This window comes from Zeus faber (assembly GCF_960531495.2).
Source record: "Zeus faber genome assembly, chromosome: 19".
Classification (NCBI taxonomy): domain Eukaryota; kingdom Metazoa; phylum Chordata; class Actinopteri; order Zeiformes; family Zeidae; genus Zeus; species Zeus faber.
The window spans coordinates 3,643,026-3,664,980 of NC_137206.1; the positions used below are offsets into that span (position 1 = coordinate 3,643,026).

The following is a 21,955-nucleotide window of genomic DNA, read 5'->3' on the forward strand; positions in this document are numbered from 1 at the left end:
ACAAGTATATAACAAACCAAATGTAAAATCATAGTAACTGTTTACCATGGTGTCGTGATAAAAAATTGTTTTTATTTCCATTATTTTAATGACATGGACGTATGGAAGCCTGGAAGCGACAAAATTAAGAGACGCTCCTGGTTCAGAGAAAGCCTTGCAAACAGAACCAATCAAACAGGACTGTGACATGCGCTTTTATTTTGTACAGCACAAAAACGTGATCAACTATAATAATATTTTGAAAAGGATGAACTTGTAATATTTACACAGAAGCAAAGTACACAAATGTACTTCAGGATATTTACACATTCTGTACGAAAACATCTTTGGTGTTTGTCGGTGGAATTAAGAAAATTTTCATAGAAACGAAGAAATTTTTGAATAAATTTGAAAAAATAAGAGTTCTCTGGTTTCTATTTGGATCCTGATTAGTATTGATCTATTGATGGATCCTGATCATTGATGGATCCTGATCAGAAGTATTGATGGATCCTGATCATTGATGGATCCTGATCAGAAGTATTGATGGATCCTGATCAGAAGTATTGATTGCTGATGGCGTCCAGCGTGTCCAGCTCCGCAGCGCCGGACGCAGCCAGTCTCTGGTTGAAATACTGCACTTGGACTTTCCCCGACGCGTGGGCCAGCGCCACGCCCGAGAAGATGTTCTGCTGCGACGCGTCTCCAAACACAGCCATGGCCGCCACCCTGCGTAGCAACAAGGCCTTAGCAACCAGATAACAACGGCAACGTCTTTATCTCTAAGTAACCGACAGGGACCAGGTCTGTGGCGCTCTGAGGGAGGTCATTTAGATATAACGGCCGCCATCGTGCAGACAGACAGCGAGAGACAGACATCTACCTGTCTTTGTGCAGCCTCTCGGTGAGCACCGGCTGCAGGTCGTCCTGCTGCAGGTCCCAGACGTGGAGGCTGGCGGCTCGGTCCAGGACGCAGAACACCGAGGGCCGGGTCTGCGACCACTGCACCGACACCAGGGCCTCGCCCCGGCTGCTGTTCCTCCACTCGGCCAGAGGGGGCTCCACCGAGACGGAGTGGAGCCGCACGCTGCCGTCGGAGCAGCCCACCTGCGCGCGCACACGCACACACGCACACACACGCACAACAAATGTGATTTGTTGCAGCGGCACGGGCGGCTTGCACCCGACCTGCCGCCTCGTCTCCGTGGCGACCCCTCCCCGGTATGAAGGACACGTCTCTGGGTGCCGGTGCATTTACCAGGAAGAGCTTGGGTCTGAACGGGGAGAAGCTGATGGAGGTGACGTCCACCGGCCGCACGCCCACCTCCTGCGAGCGGTAGAACTTGGGCGGAGACTTGAGGCCGTGGCTGGTCCCGTGGTTCACCACACCCTGACACACGGCACATCATCACAGGAGCTTTTTACACCTTCACCACCGCCACCGCCACCACCACCATCCAGTTACCGGAACCAGACCAGAACTGGTTTCACGTCAGGATGTGGATGTCACGCTCATGTCACTCCACCCCGGTGTGGAGGTCAGCGGTGCTCACCATGTTGGTCCCGATGAAGAAGTGGTTGGAGTCCGTCGGCAGGAACTTGAACTGCAGCGTTTGCAGCGGCGCCACCCTCACGGCTTCTCCCAAAGGGAACCTGGAGGGAGGGGTCACGAGCGGAGCATCAGGGGTCAGAGGTCGGAGGCGTGTGCATACTACTGTGTTTCACCGGGTGCGGTGCGTCGTCCTGGTACTTTGTTGCACGTGTTTGGTGCGTAATATGGTTTTGGACGTTTCAGAACGTTAACGTGGCGCTGCCGAGCAAACAGGGTCACATGACGCGTCACATGACGCGTCACATGAACGCCGGGTGGAGACATTCGGTCGCTCCCGTCTCACCTGTCAGCGGTGGGGAGGCAGGAACTGTGCAGCAGCTTGACTTTCCCCCCCGGCCGGAGCCCTGCGAGGCAGAGGTCAGAGGTCAACACAGCCATCGGGGGACGCCCCCTGGTGGTCGACGGATCCGTGGAGAAATTCCAAACGTAGCGTTGATGACGCGTCGTCACAATCTCATTATCAACACCAAGCGCTTGTTGCCAGTGTTTGGCACTGTGTATATATAAATATATATATATATATGTATAAAATTACAACCAATGTTTAGTATAATTTACAGAGTCAGGCAATAACAGTTGCCTAGTTGCAACCAACCATTGTCAACCTTGTTGGGCGGTCTGGTTGCCACGTTGTCAACTGCTTTTCTTATGTAAAAAATAACCAAGATAAAATAAGCACCATACATCATCATCATCATCATCATCATCATCATCATCATCATCATCATCATCATCACTCCATTGAAAGGAGTTGAGCTGAGGTGCTTGACGCACCCAGGTCCGTCTGGGAGCCGGCGTCGTTGCCCTTGGGGAGCTCCAGCGTCACCTGCAGGACGCAGAGGGAAACACAGGCTCAGCCACCGTGGACCTGGGACCTGACAAGCATCAGCACCTTCCAAACCTACCCAGAGATTCAAGACCCCGCCCTCATCCAGGGAGGCCACCTGGAAGGACAGGCCCGAGGACTCTGAGGGTGGAGGAGGATCAAGGTTAGGAAACACGGAGGCACGACACCGACTCCGAGCTGAAACCCTCTGGTATCTTTGAAGTCGCTTGAATACTATATATAATTGTCATTATTCTGTTTTACTACTTAAATAAATCAGGTGTTTTCTGTAAAAACAGATTTATTTTCCTCTGTTATCCTCCACCCTTCTGCCATATTCAATGTTGTTAATTCTTCAGGTTTATGCTGTTTAAAGCTGTCAAGGAATTTCATGTTTACCTCCAACTAACCCTCCAGTTAACACTGAGGTTTATTGTATTCCTCACTCTTTACCAGATTTGACCACTTCCCATTTTAATATTTTTTATTCTCTCGTTTCTTGTTATTTCTGCCAATTGTTTTTGATGGGAGCCGCCGGGATGTTTAACAAAGTATCTATTTTAAATTGATCCAGCATCGAGAGAATCGCTCCAGCCGACACCGGCGCTGTTCTGGTTCCATTATGCCAGTGATTTGATTGCCTTGTTGTTCTACTTCCCGCGGCTCGCTGGGCGGCAGCGTCTCTCTCAATTTAGATTTTCCCGAGGCCAAAGACTGATTGAAAAACAAAGGTTAGTTTCAAACCAAGAACAGAGTTTCCCTTCAAGTCCACTTGCCGTCACCGTCCTCGGAGTCCTGCAGGTGGAGCTCCGACCTCAGTCCTCCTGCCGCCGTGGAGGGAAGGACGTCCAGGGAGTTCACCGGACAGAGGTGGCTGGAGGAGGCCAGGACGGAGTCTGGGGTGACGGAGGAGGCGGAGAGAAAGTCAGGAGGTGAGCGGAGGACAGAGGACAGAGGACCTTCCGGGACCTCCGGGGGAGGCGCGGTCGCCCGTCTCAAGGCTGGCAGGGACTGACCGGTGGAGAAGGTGGGGTGTCTGAAGGTCCACTCGTGGTCCCCGATCTTGAGGCGGTAGTGGCTTCCAGAGCGCTCCCTCAGGTCCCACAGCACCACCGAGCCGATGGAGGTTCCTGCCAGCACCAGCGTGGCCTTGCCAGGGCTGAAGCAGCAGCAGCGGACCTGGAGGACGGAGCGTGGACATGAAGCGAGACGCACCGACGCTCGTCTTCCGGTGCCGCATGGCGGGGTTCACCGCTCATTTCAACTTTTTAAAGACTTTGAAGACAATTTAAAATAAATTTAAGAGTGATTTTTGGACAAATCTCTCAATGACTTCAATGTAATACACTTTAAAACCTTTTTATCCAATAACGTATTGCAGGTGTAGTTATTCTATCCCTCTGTTTATATTCTAATAAACAGAGGGAGTTTATTAGAATATAATTTCTAAACGTTTTTATTTTTTATTAGATATATCACCTTTATTATTGGAATAAGATAACACTTTATTAATATTTGACACCCAGAGGTGGACTGTCTTTGTGGATTCTGAATATCTTGCTGAAGAATCCAGCTGAGGGTCGTGATCATCGACAGTGTTTCGGTCTGACATTGGGAGAAGTTATCGGTCACATCTTCTCGTCAGTCGCTCAGATCATTTTAAATGTAGCAAAATACAAACGGCGACAGATAAACGACGTTAAAAAATGTCAAAAACGCCGAAAGGGGCGTCGAGCCGTCAGACGTGGGGCGAGGATCCCGGGGCGCTACCTCCGACTCGTAGACCAGGATCTTCTGCGGCCGCGACGGCTCCCAGATGTTCCACACGCAGATGAGGGTCCAGCCGTCCAGCCGCACGACGGGCGCGGCCGTGGCCCCGTGCACCGACATCATGGTGTGTCTCTGGACCGGGGAGAAGGTGAGCAGGACGACAGGTCGACCTGCGGGGCCGAGTCACGCACACGCACGCGCACGCACGCACACACACACACACACACACACACATTTCTACTGTTACTGTTGCTTGTGCTGGTCAGTCTTTTAAATGTCACGTTGTTCTACTGAACATTCGGGTGGAGGCAGCGTCTCCGTACCCAGCAGGAAGGGCAGGCTGGTGTTGAAGTGCAGACTGCCGTCGCTGAACGACAGACAGTCTGTCTGCGAGCTGTGCTTCCTCGCCGCCTGTCTGTCTGCCTCGTCCTCCTCCAGCAGCACGGACATCACCTGCAGGTTAGAACACCACCCGGCAGGAGAGATGGGGGGGGGACGCGGGGGATGGACGCCATTAAATCCATTTTGATGAAGGTTATTGTGTGCTCCTCTTCCCAATCATCAAATCACAGTCCGACTATAACTCAATGTGTTTATTTGAATCAAAAACATCTTCAGGGTCAAACTTCAGTCAATTTAGAAGTACTGATGTTTGTTTAGACGTAAATAATTAACTATACAATTACTTTCGATTAATCACAACTCATTATTGTAATCGTCTGACGGCTGTAACACACATACACACGGTTGAATGTACCTGTGCAGCTGAGTGCAGGAAGGTCACCAGGCGCTGGGAGTCGATGTTCAAGGAGCTTTTCTCCTGCGCCTCTTGAGAGAAGCTTGGATCTGGAGAGACAGAAAACACAGAGTGGATCTGGGCGTCTGCGTGGACGCGACTGGGTCTCTCTGGCTCTGAGCAGCTCTGAGCGGTCGTCACCTCCACAGGCTCCGTTCCTCTCCGCTGGATGCTGCGTCCACTTCTCCCCGAGCTCCGTCTCCTCCGTCTGGACGTCTCTGTCGGTGTTGTCCTCGTTGCACTGGACGTAGGCCTGAGGGGCACGAGGCTCAACTGTGAGTCGCTAAAGCTCGGATCAGCAGCTTTCCACGCTTCACACCACCGACGACGCTTAAACCCCGGTCGCCCGGTTGCCCTGGGTAACAAGATCTCAGACATTGTCAGCCATCTTGTGGAGTCTGGTCGCCAAAGTTAATATGATCAATAGCACTCAATTATGAAATTATTCAATTTGGGCAACCATTTTGTCTTGGCAACCAACAGCTGATGCAGGGTCTTGAGCCACAACCTTTGAAATGTGATGCATGTTGCATTTTTCCACTGCAGGGAACAAGCGAGCTGGAAAGATTAAAGCCAACGACCTGACCTGCTTGGTGTTTGAGTTCCCGAAGCTTTTGATGTACATGTCGTATTCGCTGAGCGGCGGAAGGTCCAGCAGCGAGAAGGTCATCGAGAAATCCAAATCGATAAGTCGCCGCAGCTCCTCACTGCGCTTCCTGCGGAGAACAGAATGAAAATGATGAAGCAGGAGAACCTTCCTCTCCACGGGGATCCACCAGCCTCTCCTCCTCCAAACCTACTTCTGTTTGCTCGCGGCTTTCTGACTCACTTCCCGCTGCTTGGCCGCCACAAAGTCGATGAACTTCCCGCGCTGAGAAGAGGCGGTCTGGATCTTCGGAGACTCTGGATCGGAAGGAGACGGAGCACAAGGATGTCACATGGACTGAACGCGAGGAACGTGAGGATTTAGATGAAATGTTTTATTGTGAATAATTTTGTGGTAAATAATTCTCAGTAAGCGAGTTAGTGACAGTTTGTACAACACCACATTAATCTATTGAAAATAATATTTGTTATGTCTGGATTGACTTTTTTCCCATCAGTTCCTGTTACTGCTTTGTGATTAATCGTTAAGTAGCCGCTAAGTGAGCAGACGTTATTCTACAGTAACAGCTCCACCTGAGCAGTCCACCAGGGCAGCTGTCAACAGCCTGGCAGGGTGCATTCTACACGTCTTCAGAGGTCTTCAGCTGGTCGTCTCCAGGTCTTCGGCTGGTCCCCAAAGCCCTCTGCTGGTCTTCCAGGCCTTCTGCTGGTCCTCCAGGTCTTCCGCTGGCCCTCCAGACCTTCGGCTTCGTCCTCCACGCCTTCCGCTGGTCCTCCAGGCCCTCTTCTGGTCTTCCAGGCCTTCCGCTGGTCCTCCAGGTCTTCAGCTGGTCCTCCAGGTCTTCAACTGGTCCTCCAGGTCTTCAGCTGGTCCTCCAGGTCTTCAGCTGGCATTGTGCTGCCCTCCAGCGGAGCCGCAGACTAGGTGTAGGTGGCCATACAAGATTATTCTAAGTAGGTGGTCCGCTGGCACCTGAATGATGTGGCCAAACCACAGGAGTGGGATGGGTGAGTGATGGTCTATGCAGTTGTCTCTGCGGGACACCAGAGCATGGGACGCGGTCTTGCTGTCACTTTCAGAATACTTTGAGGGCAATTTATATGAAGGGACCCAAGTTGCTTTAAGCGCCAGCTGTGAAGTGTTCATGTTTCATACCAATAGACAAGGGCGACCTTGAGACCTTCCGTTAAGGTGCAGACTGTTGTTCTTTGAGACCCTCTTTCTTAGACATTTATTCTGTGTTGGATGTCCTGATTAATAGTGCAGTTATTGTCATGCAGTCATTGTACTGTTACTATACAATACAGTAATAGTACAGTTGAGTCCAGTATGGTACAGCACAGCATAATACAGTCCAGTACAGTACAGCAGTACTCAAACAGAGAACAGAGTCAGACCTTCTGGATGCTTGGATCGCTTCTTCTCCTCCGTTCTGTTCTGAGATGTTCCAGCTCTCTGGTTCTCCTTGGCGATGGCCCTCTGGATGGCCATGATCTCCTCCCTCTTCTGGGGCGACAGCTCCTCCATCGCCTCCCTCAGCTCCTTAACATCTTCACCCTCCTCTCCGCTCTCTTCCAGATCCTCAAAGTCTTCCTCGTAGTCCTGACGGAAGGAGATCAGATCCACCCAAGAAGGTTCAGCAGGAAAGGTTTGTCACAAGAAATAAACATCAGCCGTAATTTTTTATATTAAAAACTTATTTTGCATGTTAAAAACTGTCTGATTTGTTTACTCACCCCTATCTGGAAAACAATTCCATTTCCAGCATGCAAACATAAAATTACATCAATAAATGTAAAATGAACAAATCAAATTAACAATAAAATTGAAAAGGAAATGCAAAACAGAAGAGTGATACACAGGAACACGTATGAAATAAATACATTAAAGGATGGATAGAAGGATTGATGGATGAATGGCTGTGGAAATACTGGTGGAAAGACAGGAAAGAGGACTTAATAGCACGACTCAAAGACAGGAATCTTGATAAAATAAAACAGTCTTTACTTGGAGCAGGATTGGTACACAGGTAGATAGTCAGGAGATCAGCCAAACAATCCGACAAGGAGGAGAGAGAGGTGAGGTCCAGGAAACAGCAGGGAATCAAAATACCAGGAGAACGAAAATCTGGGGAATAACGTTGGAACGCTTGACACATGGTACAAAGACAAACCGGCACACAGAGAGGGGAACACACAAACCAAATCCACTGGGGAGGAACAGGTAACATGTGAAACTAATCGGGGTGGGCCGTTGACGGAATCAACAGGTCCTCCATCAATGATCCGGATGCGCTGGTGGGGGCCTGGAGGCAGGAACCACGGCACCCTCCCTCACAGGTTTGGCCACTTGGAACGTCGGGTGAATCCTCATGGACGCGGGAGTCTGAGTTGCACAGCCACAGGATTTATCACTTTAGAGACAGGGACAGGCCCCATAAACCGGGAAGTCAGTTTGCGGGATTAGACGTGCAGGGGAGGGCAGGCGCGAGTGGGGGCTCGCCGGCCATCAGCCACCCTCTTGTAGAGGGCCGTGCTTCTTAAGAGCATGTTACGGGCCCGGCTCCAGAAGTGGCGACACCGATGAATGAAGGCCTGGGCAGTTGAAGGCCTGTCCGCCAAACTCTGGGGTGAGAGAGGTGTGACCTGGGAACGATGAGAGGGGCAAACAACCGGTTCGGGGAACAGCTGTCCGGTACTTGAGTGTTAATGTTCGCCTGTCTGTCCCTTTCCTCAATGCACAAAGTGACTGCCCCCAACACACTGGAAGAGGGCAGGATATTGGTGGGAGACTTAGGGAATGAGTGAGGGTCAAACAGACGAGACAGAGCATCGGGTTTAGTGTTCTGGGACCCAGGATGCTAAGACAGGGAAAAGTTGAACCGATTTCAGAAAAGGGCCCTCCGGGCTTGTCAGGAGTTCAGCCATTTGATGGACCAGATTTACTCCAGGTTGCTATGCTATGTCCAAACCAAGAAAGGATGCTCTGCTCGTTCCAACCAGTGTCATCACTTCTCCATGGCCACCTTAATAGGCAGCTCCCTGTTTCCCAAGTTGTCGTTTTTCTTGGTGGGCGAGAGCTTCTAGAAGAGGAAGGCGCAGTGATGGACCTTGTTGTCCTCTTCAGACCTCTGGGAGAGAACTGCCCTGATGCCCACGTCCGAGGAATCAATCTCCACGATAAACTGCTGATTGGGATTCGGCAGCGTGAGGAAGGTTGCTGAGGGAAGATCACCTTCAGCCTCCGGAGAGCCTGTCCGGCTTGGCTAGACCACAAGAACTTGACCTTGAAGGACATGAAACGGGGCGGCCACAGTGCTATAGTTCCTGATGAAACGTCTATAGAAGTTGGCAAAGCCCAGGAAACGTTGCAACTGTTTCCTGTTAGAGGGAGTAGGCCACTCGGTGACAGTACTGATCTTGGCGGGATCTATCTGGATGTTGCCCACCGAGAAGATAAAACCCGGGAATACGACAGAGGAGACATGGAACTCACATTTCTCAGCCTTCACGAAGAGCTGGTTGTTTGAGGAGGTGCTGAAGGACCCGGTCTACGTGCTGGATGTGAGTCTCCTTGTCAGGAGAGAAGTTGAGGATATCATCCTGGTAGACAAACACTAACAGGGCACCCATATCTCGAAGGATCACCAGGGACTGAAACCCAGTTGGAGCATTGGTGAGGCCGAAGAGAATTACAAGATACTCCTAATGCCTACTAGAACCGTTGAAAGCGTTTTCCACTCCTCCCCCTCCCTTATCCTTAACAAATGATAAGGATATCTCAGATCGTGCCTCGTAAAGATCTTGGCACTTTCCAATAACTCAAATACTGAAGAGATAAGAGGGAGGGGGTACCTTTTCTCGATGGTTATGTCGTTCAGGCCTCCGAAGTTGATGAAGGGACGTAGCGTCCTGTCCATCCTTCTTGTCCACAAGGAAGAAGCCAGCCCCAGCCGGAGAGAAAGACTGACATATAATTCCAGCAGCCGGTGGCGATTAAAAATACTTCCTCAATGCCTCTACATGGGGCTGACAGAGAATAGAGGCATCCCTTGGTGGGGTGAAGTACCTGGTAGCAAGTCAATCGCACACTTGCTACAGGGTCACAGGGTCTGTGAGAGGGGAGAGAAACCAGAGAGCCCAGTCCATGTTGAAAACCTCACCAGGGTTGTGATAACAAGAAGGGACCACAGAGAGGTCTGGAAAGTCAGAGTCCGAAGTTGCAGGAGGTAGGGAGAGAGGCCGCTAGAAGCTCGGGAAACGCAGGAGACGGGTCTTGAAGTTGGGGATCCAAGGCAGGAAGTGAAATGTCAGAGGGTCGAGGCGGCTGCTAGGTAGAAACTGGCGGGAAGCAGAAGAGAGAGCACTCCTTTCCCCGACTCATTACTTCCGCTGTGGACCAGTCTCTGTGAGGGGTTATGTTTTGTGGGCCAAGGAAAACCCAGGATGAGGGGGTGTAACGGAGAGTTGAAAAGATAGAATCTCAGGAACTCTTCCAGGAACTATTGGCAATGACAAGTTGAATGAGTTGAGTGCAGTGAGGGCACAGCAGATGTCCATCCAAAGCGCTGGCCTCCAATGGCGAAGGCAGGGAAATGAAGTTGAATCTCAACTTCTTGGCTAAACGCCAATCAATGAAGCTCTCGTCTGCCCCCGAGTCCACTAACACCAGGTAAAGGGTAATGAGGGACAGATGAAACAAATCGGGGCGGGATAAACAATCACACAGGCAGAAAACACACAAAACCAGGAAGTGGAGACACAAGGGAGCGGGGAGGGACATCACAATGAATGGATGGATGGATGGATAGAGAAAGGAAGAAATGAAGGATGGAAAGAAGGGAGGAAAGCAGGAAGGAATGAAGGGAGCAAATAATGAAAGAAGGGAGGAAGGAATGAAGGAATTAAGGGAGGAAGCGAGGGAAAGTGGGAGGAAAGGAAGTACCGATCCTGAGTTTGCATATTCTGTTGACATGTTCTCACCTCAAAGTCATCCTCGTACCCATGATCCTCTGCTGCAGCCGCTTCCTCTTTGTCGCTGACCTGTAGAGGTAAACTCCATCTTGAGTATGAAACGTAAAATCTGAACTCGTGGCAACTTTTGTGTTTGTCTCTGAAACCTGCTCAGTCACTAAATTTGGCGGGAAAGAGATACAAATAATCAACAAGACGACTTTAAAAGTGAGAATATTCAGAAAGAAATCAAAGTAAGAAAGTGAACGTTGACAGGTGCCAAAACACCCATCAGCAGAAGGGAACTAAAAGCCTCCTCTTTAAACACTTACGGGGAGCAGCAGCAGCTCATTGCTCAGCTTCATAGGGGACAAGCTGCAATGTCACAAAGACATCACTTGACGATGCCGTGTGAGGAATTGCCCTAATTTGTTTCTATAACGACTGGATTTCTTTGCCACATTCTATTTCCCCAAGGAACCCGATTGGAAACATTCCACTCGGAATCCGAGTGGAATATTTCGTAACCGTTGGCCAAAACCTTCAACAGCACACAATAGCACGCAATCTCTGATCGAGCCGGTTGTCTCTGTATATTTTGCATCTATGTGGCTTGAAGACTGTTGGAGGAGTAGCGTGGAAAGCCTTTGCTATAATAGTAATAGTATGTTTTTGACGCTGCCATCATAATTAAACAACTAGAAACACTGAAGTGCAATTTACACCAAGGCCTACAAACTTGGAGATGGCAGGACTCAAACTTGCATCCACATTTAGACACAAACGCAACAAAAAACAAACACAAAAAACAAAACATCACCGATAAAGGCTCAAGGTACAATTTGAAGCCAGCTGATTATTCACTGCAAAGTGTTTTGAGCCTGGATTTCAAAGTAGTAGGCATTACATTTAATGGAAAACAAGCGGGATTCCCTGAGGAAAACAGAAATGCAGCAGCAACACGTGGAGAGCTGAAGAGAAGGCGCAATGAGGAGGATGAGGAAGAAGACTCTTACAGGCTCGTCTTCTTCATCTCCTGAACCCGTCATGCGAGCTGTCCAGCGATCAGATTGTATTACTACTTCCTGGAGAGCAAAACAAGGAGACCAACTGTTTGAAACCCGTGAACCATCGGCAGAACCATCCATGAACGTCCTTCTGATGACCCTTATGAAGACCCTTCTGCAGACCTTCTCAAGGCGCTTCTGAAGACCCTTCTGAAGACCCTTCTGAAGCACCTTCTGAGGAACCTTCTGAGGAACCTTCTGAAGAATCTTCTGTAAGAACCTTTGAAGAACCTTCTGAAGAATCTTCTGAAGAACCTTCTGAGGACCTCTCCGAAGATCTTCTGTAGACCCATCTGAAGACCCTTGTGAAGACCCCTCAGACAACCTACCGAAAACCCCTATTAACACCCCTTCTGTAGACCCTTCTCAAGACCTCCTGAAGACCGTCTCAAGACTCTTCTGGAGACCACTAACAACTTTCTGAAGACCTTCTGAAAACCCTTCTGGAGACCTTCTAAGAACCCCTACAAAGTCCTTAATGAAGACCTTCTGGAGGTAACAGACACCAACCTTGATCTCCACGCTGAGTTTATCACCGTGTCTCGGTGTAGACATTGGTTTCCTCCCATGGTTCGATGCTTCCTGCTCTCTCTGGCTCTCCGGCTCTTCTGGTGCTGCACCGGCAGACCCCCTGTGGTCTCTGCTCTCCCTGGACTCACTGCCATGCCTCTGGTTTTCATCCTTCAGAGCAGACAGAGAAGTAGAGGGATTCGCTGAAGGACTTTGGTGTGCTGTGTCTGCACAAATTGAAATGATTTCCTTTCTTTGTTTCACAAAACCTCATTGGGACTACGGCCTGTTTACTCTGTTTACACAGAGCTTCCAATAAGCAGAACCAGAAAGGTTCATGGGATACTCCAGTTTTTAGGGGGAATTACTATTTTTCCAGTATTATAGTTTATATTCTTGTACCCCCTGTAGTATTTTTGCAATAACGACTGGTTGGCTGCACATTATTACACGTATAACTTGCCTACTTACTAAATAATTGAATAAATTGGTGGAATATTGATTTCAAAAGATTTTAGGACGAGTATGCCTTGTTTAGGCACTTTCGCTAAGGAAAATAGTCCAAAACACCGTAGTGAAGTCCGCCCTGAACGCTTACATGTCTCCTTCTCTCCTTCCTCCTCCTCTCCCTCTCCTCGTCTTTGTAGCGTTCTTCTTTGTTCCCTGTTAAACAACAGAAATATGACTGAAACTGAGTGAAACCTGATGATGTCACAGTCCTGGTTGACGTTTGCACTCCACTGACCTTCAGAGTGTTTCCTTCCCGTGTTCCTCTCTCCTCCTTCTCCTCCTCTGTCGTCCCGCTTGTTTTTCGTTTCTCCTCCGTCTCCCCTGTCGTTCCTCTCCCTCTCTTTCCGGTGCTCCACCTCCCTCCGTCTGTCTCTCCGTTCTCTGTCGTCTCTCCTCTCTTTTCCTGCGTCTGCTCGTTCAGTGTTTGTCCTGCTCTCCCTCTCCCCCCTGTGCTCCCTCTCTCTTTCCTTTCGTCTCTCTGTGTCTCCTTGTCCCCTTTCTCTGTCCCCCTCTTCTGTCTTTCTCTCTCTGTCTCTTTCTTCTCTTCTCCTTTCTCTGTCCCTGTCCTCCCGTCTTCTTTCTCGATCTCCCTCATCCCCTCCTTCTCTGTCCCTCCTCCTCTCTTTGTCTCTATCTCTCTTTCTCTCCTTGTCTCTCTCTCTTTCCCGGCGTTCCTTCGCCTCTCTGTCGTGTCGTTTTTCTTGTCGCTCTCTGTGCTCGTCACTGTGTGCGTTTGTCTCAGCGGCTCTCTGTCTTTCTCTCCTCCTCTCTTTCTCTCTCTCCTCCCTCTCTTCTCTCCTGTCTTTCGATCCTTCCCTCCTTCCGTCTGTGTGCGTGTCCTCGCTTTCCCTCTGTCTGTCTCGCTCTCGCCTGCGCTCTCGCTCTTTCTCTTTACGGTGTCTCTCCACAGACTCTCCACCTCTATGGATTCTCTCATTCTCATCCCGTCTTCGGACATGCTCCTCTACATTCCCTCCATCCTGAAAAGCAACGTTATGAACAGTATGTTGCGTTAGTCATTGATCTATTTTGAGTATTTGCCGTGAATTAAATTATTTTCCAGTTATATTTGATGCAAAACTCAGGGAGACGCACCCTCAGGTGTCGTCTGAGGTCAGCTGACTTCCAGGTGTCTTCCTTGCTTATTTTCTGAATAAATAAATAAAAACAATGTTTTTTTAAGGTCACTTTCATGTACAAACAAGAGCGGTTTTATATTCAGGAAAACCAAAATACAAGCAGCTAACATTGGTCATGTACGTTATGTGCATCTGCAGATAACTGAGAAGTCCTACATTTTCATCAACATTTTAGACTGTAACAGAATGTTTAAAGATCGATTAAAAAAATGCCAATATACAACAAACCTGAGGATTAACGACAAACAATAAAACTATATCACTGAAAATAGGACTTGCGCAAGTTAATGTTCATGTTGAAATGAACACCTCATATACTCAAAAGGTAAGACTATTTAATGGCCCTCTCTTAATCCAACTGAATTGAACCCATTTTAAACAGTTTACGGACCTGGAGGCTTCATCTCAGACACAATTCAGACTTTCCACCCGCCCATGTTGGATGCATTTCCTATTCAATGTTTATTCTTTTTAATTTCTTATTCCCACCTTCTCTGTGTCCATGGTGCCGCCGCTCTTCCCTTCTGCGTTTTAATAATAATCCCCAAACAGAACAGAACGCTACTCCGGCGCTGACGCCGCCATGACGCTGGGGCTCCTGTGCGCATGCGCGGTAGGCTGTAACCAGGGAGGACGCGTCACCTGGCCTTGACGACAGACTTGTTAATCAGTGACCGAGCGAATCGAACGGATCAACAGCTGATCACCATGGAAACAGCATAGTTACAGTTGTAGATGTAATCATGGTTACATCGGTATGTACATAGGTATAGTTTGAATAGGACAACAGTGGACACTATTGTATGATATGTGTCCATCACCATTGTCATGGCCATGAAAAGTGACTTTATTCAGAGTGAGAGCTGGAGACGACGTCGCATGTATATGACGTCACGATTCAAGCGCGAAAGCCGTGGTTGCATAGCAACAGATCTTCTCGGCGATTAAACTGCCTCTCGAACGACGTGACCGCATAATACTGTTCATAATATATTCATTTATTTGTAGTTTGGATTTTTTTCACACTGAGTTAACGATAAACAACTCGTACATTTGACTTCATTAGCTATTTCCACATCCAGGGGTAAATGCTCACTAACGTCACACTGCGCGACTTTATTTAGTTAGCCGGTTAGCATTTCAGAGGTTTTAACATCTTTCCATCTGATTTAAAGAAATTACAACAAATATGTGACAGAGGACATTAGAGTTTTATTATATTTGGTGTCAGAAGACCAGGAGAGTGAACACGGACCCAGTGGAGGACGAAGGAAAACGGCCATTCTTCCATTGACTTCAATGAGCCTGTCTCAGACTTGTACCCGTTTCCGGTTCGGAACGCCCCCCCCGGAAGTAGGAATGTTGAGTAAGAAATAAAATCTTTACATTTAATTTCAAGATTCAAGATTCAAAAGTCATAGAGAAATGAAATGTTTATAAAAGGATATTTTTTACATATGAACTTTACAACAATATATAATAATTGATATGGCATCCTAAATTATTCCTCTAGAAAGATTATTCGCAACATTTGGGGACAATTCCCATAGGATATAATATCCAAATCCTGCATGAATCTTCAAGATCATATGATATTGTATTATATTATATTATATTACATTATACTATATTATATGACATTATAATACATTATATTGTATTGTATATATTATATAATATTTTATTATACTATATTATAGACCAGTTAAATATATTATATTATATTATATTGTATTGTATTGTGTTGTATTTTATATATTATATTATATTATATTATATGGATACTTTATTCATCCCTGAGGAGGAATTGTAGCATTATAGCATCACACATCAGAACAGAAAGGCAATCATAATAAAGTAATTAAAAATAGAAAAATTATGGTAAAATTCATTTCAGTTGAGAGGTCTTTATTTGCATGGGAAAAAATAAATACAGTATTTAGTACAGTGTATAAGTGGGTGGGTCACATATGTATACAGATAGGTAATTATAAACTAAAATACCAACATTAGAACATTTTTAACATTACTGTCAACAAATGAGGTAAATCCCCTGAAAAACATAATTTTATGCAATATAATTATGAAATATATCATCTGTTAACACCTGGACTGTGCTCTCTCAGCATGATGTGTTTACCTCCAGAGGACACCAGGTGGCGCTGCTCTGTGCTGATGGCGCACCAGGAGCTCACAGTGCGCCCCGCGCGTCAGACCAGTCCAGTGTCCGCACGCTGCTCAGTGGGAAGCGGTGGGAGAGAGGACTGAGGATTGGTTCCAGTGGGATGTTCCTGCAGATGTTCCTCCAGATGTTCCTCCAGACGCAGCGACCTGAGCTCCACCTCCGGCCCCCACAGCGCGCTGTGCGGGGGGTTTAACGGGAGGACCGGGGCTTGCGGGGAAACCGATCGCCAATGGAAACCTACCTCCTGCTCTGGACCTCACCTCTTTAAGCCAGGGACCCCCAGAGCCGCGCCGGGCCGTGCCATGTCCAGGGACAGCATGACGGCAGTGCCCGGAGCCCACGCACACGGTGCCAGTCCCTCTGCACCGGAGGAGCCCCGGCGGAGCTCCGGCTCGGTGCAGCCCGACCCCCCGCACCCTGCCGGGGATACCCCGCGGGATGAGGCTCCGCTGTCCGCCGCCACGGAACTGAGCCACACCTGGATCCACTTCGCCAAGACCTTCGTGGTGATCTTCCCCATCTACGCGCTGGGATACTTCGAGTTCAGCCTGAGCTGGCTGCTGGTGGGGCTGGTGCTGGTGTTCTGGTGGAGGAGGAACTCCTGGAGCAAGAGCAGCAGGCTGAGCAGGACCCTGTCCTTCTGGGAGCAGGAGGAGAGGAGCGCCAGGCAGGGGCTCACCTCCTCAGACCTGCCGCCATGGGTAAGACGCAGGGCTTCACCTGAACCCTGACCCTGACCCTGACCCCATCCCGTGGTGACCTCGGTGTGTTTCTGTGAAGTGCATGAGATGTGTGGGTTTCTTGGAATAACCAGTCATATGACAGTGTTGAGCTGTGAAGCCCTGGTGGAGCAGGTGTCCCAGTCTAAATCCAGCATGACACAATAGTAAAGCAGCACATCCATGTGCGGGGGTAGGAAACATTCCCCAGGCTCTGGATATTTAAAGACTCTGGCGGCTCTATTACACCACTCTATTTCAGCACGTTTCCCTTGTAAAACAACTAGTTTGAATCTCAATTGGGCTGATTAGTCCATGGGGAAATCACAACCACATTCAACACAGAGACCCTTTTTTAATGTATTATTGATATTCTGCATGATGTGAAGCTTTATATCATTATCTTACTGTGCTTATACGTCCCAAATCCCACGTAAATGAATCACACCAATGATTTCAGACTCCAGAGATCTTAACATCTCTATCCTAAACTGTAATGATGTATTCCCCCGACCATTTCAGTCCTCATGCTAAAGAAGAGTTGAGGTCATAGATAATCGTTATCACAGACAGTAATTGATGATAGTGATTTATCTCCCACGGGCTTCATTATTCTCCCGGTGAGGTGACGTTAAGCAGCGATGATGGAGGGCTGGGTGGTAGGGGTACAGAGTGATGTTATTTCTACCGCGGTGAGAGGAGCGCCGGGGCCTCCACATGGGTGTCGGAGTCACACCGCCGGTGGTGACACCAAGGTTATTCAGTCTCTGTCCTGAAAGAGTTTCATTCCAAAGTTACATATTTGCCACCTGAGGAGAGGAGTATGTTCTGGTATGGAGTGTTTTATTTCTTGCCGTACATCTATCAATCTAGAACTTCAAAATGTCATGCCAATTACGCACAGAGCTGGGATTTTAGATTGTTCGATCCTAGGAGAATCTTCAGGAAAGATCTGGTCCTGGGGGTCCCCAGGAGCTCACACGTGTCACTCAATGCTCCAAACTCTTCTGATGCAGAGACATCCCATCAGGGAGATCAGACAGGGTATCAGGTTGGTTTGATGGTGTCTTCAGTCTCAGATCTCGGCTGCTGCAGCGTGGGCTACAATGCCGAGGTGTGGGATCCCCTGTGATCACCGCCCTGCTGAATCCTGCAGCGTGTCACAACTGGGATGGATCTAGATAACAGATCATTAGATCACAGATCATTAGATCACAGATCATTAGATTACTACATCACTACATCCTTACAGCCACGGGTGGACTTGGTTTCAGGCTGACGAGGCACCAGGTCTGTGCTCTATGTTTATGTTTGTGCCTCCGCTACAGACTCCAGCCTGAACGCCCACTGCGACAACAGACCCAGGGTTAAACACATTTGACTCCGGTTAAAGATTAATGGTTAAAGGCGAACAAGCTCTATTAACTTTCAGCTAATGAGTTTCTTCAGAGACGTCCTCAGAGACGATTTGACGGCAGGCGGCTGTTCGTCATCCCGGTGCGTCTCCGAGTGCCCCCCAAGTGGCCTGCTGCGTTCAGTCGTGTTGTCTTCTGTTCGCAGAGTGCAGCTAGAGGCTCACCCCTGCTGACGCAAGACTGGGACGGTTTCGGAACATTCAACAAAGAGAGAGGGCGGCGTGGTTGGAGCGGCGTCCATGGTCTTTATTACAGTATCGGCAGAGCGGTGAAACTACGACCTGCTGATGGGGGTGACGGTGGCGGGAGGAGATCGAGCCTCTCTGCCCGATCCCATTGGTTTACGCAGAGACGTTTTGCAGCCTCGAGTTTGGTTTTACGCTCGCCGCCGGTCAGAGGGAAGCGGCACGGCCACCGTTCCCACCGTTAATATCTTCTTTATGGAACAAGCACTTTCAAAATCACAGCCCAGGCGCACGTTAGAAGTCAACTCAGATGTTGTTGACTCTGACTTTCATTTGAGCAGTTTCTTCTTTTTCCTTTGACTTCCATTGAGTCTGAGGTTTTCTCAAGCAGCATCTAATGGCCATTAGAGGAACTGCAGGTTAAAGCGCCCTGCCACACAAACAGGCCAGAGCAATCAATAAATCACTGCTCTCATTGAAGGGCTTTTTAATTATGCCAGTAAATAACATTTAGAACTGGGCTGGAGCCAGTGTCTCACTGAGCCCGAAGAGAAACCCGACGGGGCCACGGGCCAAGAAAAACGTCATTGTTTTTCACTGCCAAAAAGGCTGTTTTTGGCCTACTGCCCTGAATGTTTAAACTACAGCCCTGGCTGCTGTATCGCTAGCCGTCCCTCTCTGTTCCCGTGGGGCTGAGTCACTGGCCTCTTGGAGTATCACCAACTGCACTCTGCGTCTTATGCAAAAATGTGGTGAGAAGTCAAGAACTTTATCTGATGCCCGGAACCCGACGAGATCAGATCTTCTGCTTGGTTACAGCTCAACAGGATGGAGACGCCATGCCACTCTCTGTTTGACTGCAATGCCCCTGATTCTCACTGTCACCTTAACACCACCATCGTGTGGTGGTGTTTGTAAGGACCTCTCAGCTCGGAGAACTATCTTTGTTTTTCTAAAAGCTGCTGGTTCCATTCCCGTTGGACTTTCCGGCTTTAAATGCATTTCCGGCCACAGTGCCACCAATACACACCCGGACACCCAGACACTGGGTGGAGATGGCAGACGAGCGTACTCTCCATCGCTGCTGCTGATATTTCAGAATAGATTTGTTCGAGGATCAGATGGGATTCTTACTTTTTTCCTCCTCTGACATGCGATCCAGTACTTTCTGCTGGTAACGGCCTGATAGCGCCGCAGTCGGAGCGCTGGCATCTCTACTTCGAACCAAACCTGATGCACCTTTTTGGTTGAATCAGCGTCTCACATCCAAGAAGCCCCTTTTCCTTCCTCCCTGAAGAAAAGAGAAATGAACATTGTACGAGTATTTATTCCCAAAACAGTCGAACCTGCTGTGACTTTAGTTGTAACTATCTGCTCCACGTTGCCTCTGGATCTTTACACGAAGTGAGACGGAGGCTGCAGACGATCTTCCTGCTCCGCATCTGAGAGACCAGAGACCTGGCTCTGGCTGATGTTCTGAAGCCTCTGACTGACTAGAAACGTGCGCGCTCCCTGTCGGCTGGAAACGTGCGCGCTCCCTGTCGGCTGGAAACGTGCGCTCGCCCAAAACGTGCGCGTCCTGTCGGCTGGAAACGTGCGCGCTCCCTGTCGGCTGGAAACGTGCGCGCTCCCTGTCGGCTGGAAACGTGCGCGCTCCCTGTCGGCTGGAAACGTGCGCGCTCCCTGTCGGCTGGAAACGTGGGCTCGCCCAAAACGTGCGCGTCCTGTCGGCTGGAAACGTGCGCGCTCCCTGTCGGCTGGAAACGTGCGCACTCCCTGTCGGCTGAAAACGTGGGCTCCTCCAAAACGTGCGCGTCCTGTCGGCTGGAAACGTGGAAACGTGCACGGGCCCTGTTGGCTGGAAACGTGCACGCTCCCTGTCGGCTGGAAACGTGCACGCTCCCTGTCGGCTGGAAACGTGCGCGCTCCCTGTCGGCTGGAAACGTGCGCGCTCCCTGACGGCTGGAAACGTGCGCGCTCCCTGACGGCTGAAAACGTGCATGCTCCCTGTCGGCTGGAAACGTGCGCGCTCCCTGCCGGCTGGAAACGTGCGCCCGCCCTGCCGGCTGGAAACGTGCGCGTCCTGTCGGCTGGAAACGTGGAAACGTGCACGGGCCCTGCCGGCTGGAGACATGCACTCCCTGTCGGCTGGAAACGTGCACGTCCTGTCGGCTGGAAACGTGGAAACGTGCACGGGCCCCGTCGGCTGGAAACGTGCACGCTCCCTGCCGCCTGGGAACGTGCACTCCCTGTCGGCTGGAAACGTGCGCTCGCCCAAAACGTGCGCGTCCTGTCGGCTGGAAACGTGGAAACGTGCACGGGCCCTGTTGGCTGGAAACGTGCACGCTCCCTGTCGGCTGGAAACGTGCACGCTCCCTGTCGGCTGGAAACGTGCGCGCTCCCTGTCGGCTGGAAACGTGCGCGCTCCCTGACGGCTGGAAACGTGCGCGCTCCCTGACGGCTGAAAACGTGCACGCTCCCTGTCGGCTGGAAACGTGCGCGCTCCCTGCCGGCTGGAAACGTGCGCGCTCCCTGACGGCTGGAAACGTGCGCCCGCCCTGCCAGCTGGAAACGTGCGCGTCCTGTCGGCTGGAAACGTGGAAACGTGCACGGGCCCTGCCGGCTGGAGACATGCACTCCCTGTCGGCTGGAAACGTGCACGTCCTGTCGGCTGGAAACGTGGAAACGTGCACAGGCCCCGTCGGCTGGAAACGTGCACGCTCCCTGCCGCCTGGGAACGTGCACTCCCTGTCGGCTGGAAACGTGCGCGCTCCCTGTCGGCTGGAAACGTGCGCGCTCCCTGTCGGCTGGAAACGTGGGCTCGCCCAAAACGTGCGCGTCCTGTCGGCTGGAAACGTGGAAACGTGCACGGGCCCTGCCGGCTGGAGACATGCACTCCCTGTCGGCTGGAAACGTGCACGTCCTGTCGGCTGGAAACGTGGAAACGTGCACGGGCCCCGTCGGCTGGAAACGTGCACGCTCCCTGCCGCCTGGGAACGTGCACTCCCTGTCGGCTGGAAACGTGCGCTCGCCCAAAACGTGCGCGTCCTGTCGGCTGGAAACGTGGAAACGTGCACGGGCCCTGTCGGCTGGAAATGTGCACGCTCCCTGTCGGCTGGAAACGTGCACGCTCCCTGTCGGCTGGAAACGTGCGCGCTCCCTGTTGGCTGGAAACGTGCGCGCTCCCTGACGGCTGGAAACGTGCGCGCTCCCTGACGGCTGAAAACGTGCACGCTCCCTGACGGCTGGAAACGTGCGCCCGCCCTGCCGGCTGGAAACGTGCACGCTCCCTGTCGGCTGGAAACGTGCACGTCCTGTCGGCTGGAAACGTGGAAACGTGCACGGGCCCCGTCGGCTGGAAACGTGCACGCTCCCTGCCGCCTGGAAACGTGCGCTCGCCCAAAACGTGCGCGTCCTGTCGGCTGGAAACGTGGAAATGTGCACGCTCCCTGTCGGCTGGAAACGTGCACGCTCCCTGTCGGCTGGAAACGTGCGCGCTCCCTGTCGGCTGGAAACGTGCGCGCTCCCTGACGGCTGGAAACGTGCGCGCTCCCTGACGGCTGAAAACGTGCACGCTCCCTGACGGCTGGAAACGTGCGCCCGCCCTGCCGGCTGGAAACGTGCGCGTCCTGTCGGCTGGAAACGTGGAAACGTGCACGGGCCCCGTCGGCTGGAAACGTGCA

At 50.4% G+C, this 21,955-nt stretch overlaps 2 protein-coding genes across 4 annotated transcripts in view; one reads left to right on the forward strand and one right to left on the reverse strand.

The window, feature by feature from the left end:
• Positions 1-334: 334 nt before the first annotated feature.
• dync2i1 (dynein 2 intermediate chain 1) lies at positions 335-13,587 on the reverse strand (the record flags this gene model as incomplete). Its single annotated transcript, XM_080020051.1, has 26 exons — positions 335-708; positions 863-1,086; positions 1,238-1,369; positions 1,533-1,632; positions 1,875-1,935; positions 2,366-2,417; positions 2,497-2,558; positions 3,194-3,313; positions 3,434-3,596; positions 4,188-4,357; positions 4,511-4,640; positions 4,945-5,033; positions 5,125-5,236; positions 5,570-5,699; positions 5,784-5,886; positions 6,988-7,192; positions 7,928-7,975; positions 8,107-8,214; positions 8,700-8,855; positions 9,145-9,243; positions 10,573-10,632; positions 11,559-11,627; positions 12,120-12,290; positions 12,718-12,782; positions 12,865-13,455; positions 13,500-13,587. The coding sequence occupies 26 exons, from the start codon at positions 13,585-13,587 to the stop codon at positions 537-539; spliced, it is 3,480 nt and encodes a 1,159-aa protein (XP_079876177.1). The 3' UTR covers positions 335-536.
• A 2,305-nt stretch (positions 13,588-15,892) lies between these two features.
• Positions 15,893-21,955, forward strand: part of esyt2b (extended synaptotagmin-like protein 2b) — a 51,577-nt gene continuing 45,514 nt past the window's right edge. For 2 of the 3 annotated variants that reach the window (XM_080020118.1, XM_080020119.1), the window contains exon 1: positions 15,893-16,654. In XM_080020118.1, the coding sequence (XP_079876244.1) occupies positions 16,256-16,654 (399 nt within the window). In that variant the 5' untranslated portion in view covers positions 15,893-16,255. The remainder of the gene's footprint in view (positions 16,655-21,955) is intronic. The other variant, XM_080020117.1, reaches the window with a different exon arrangement.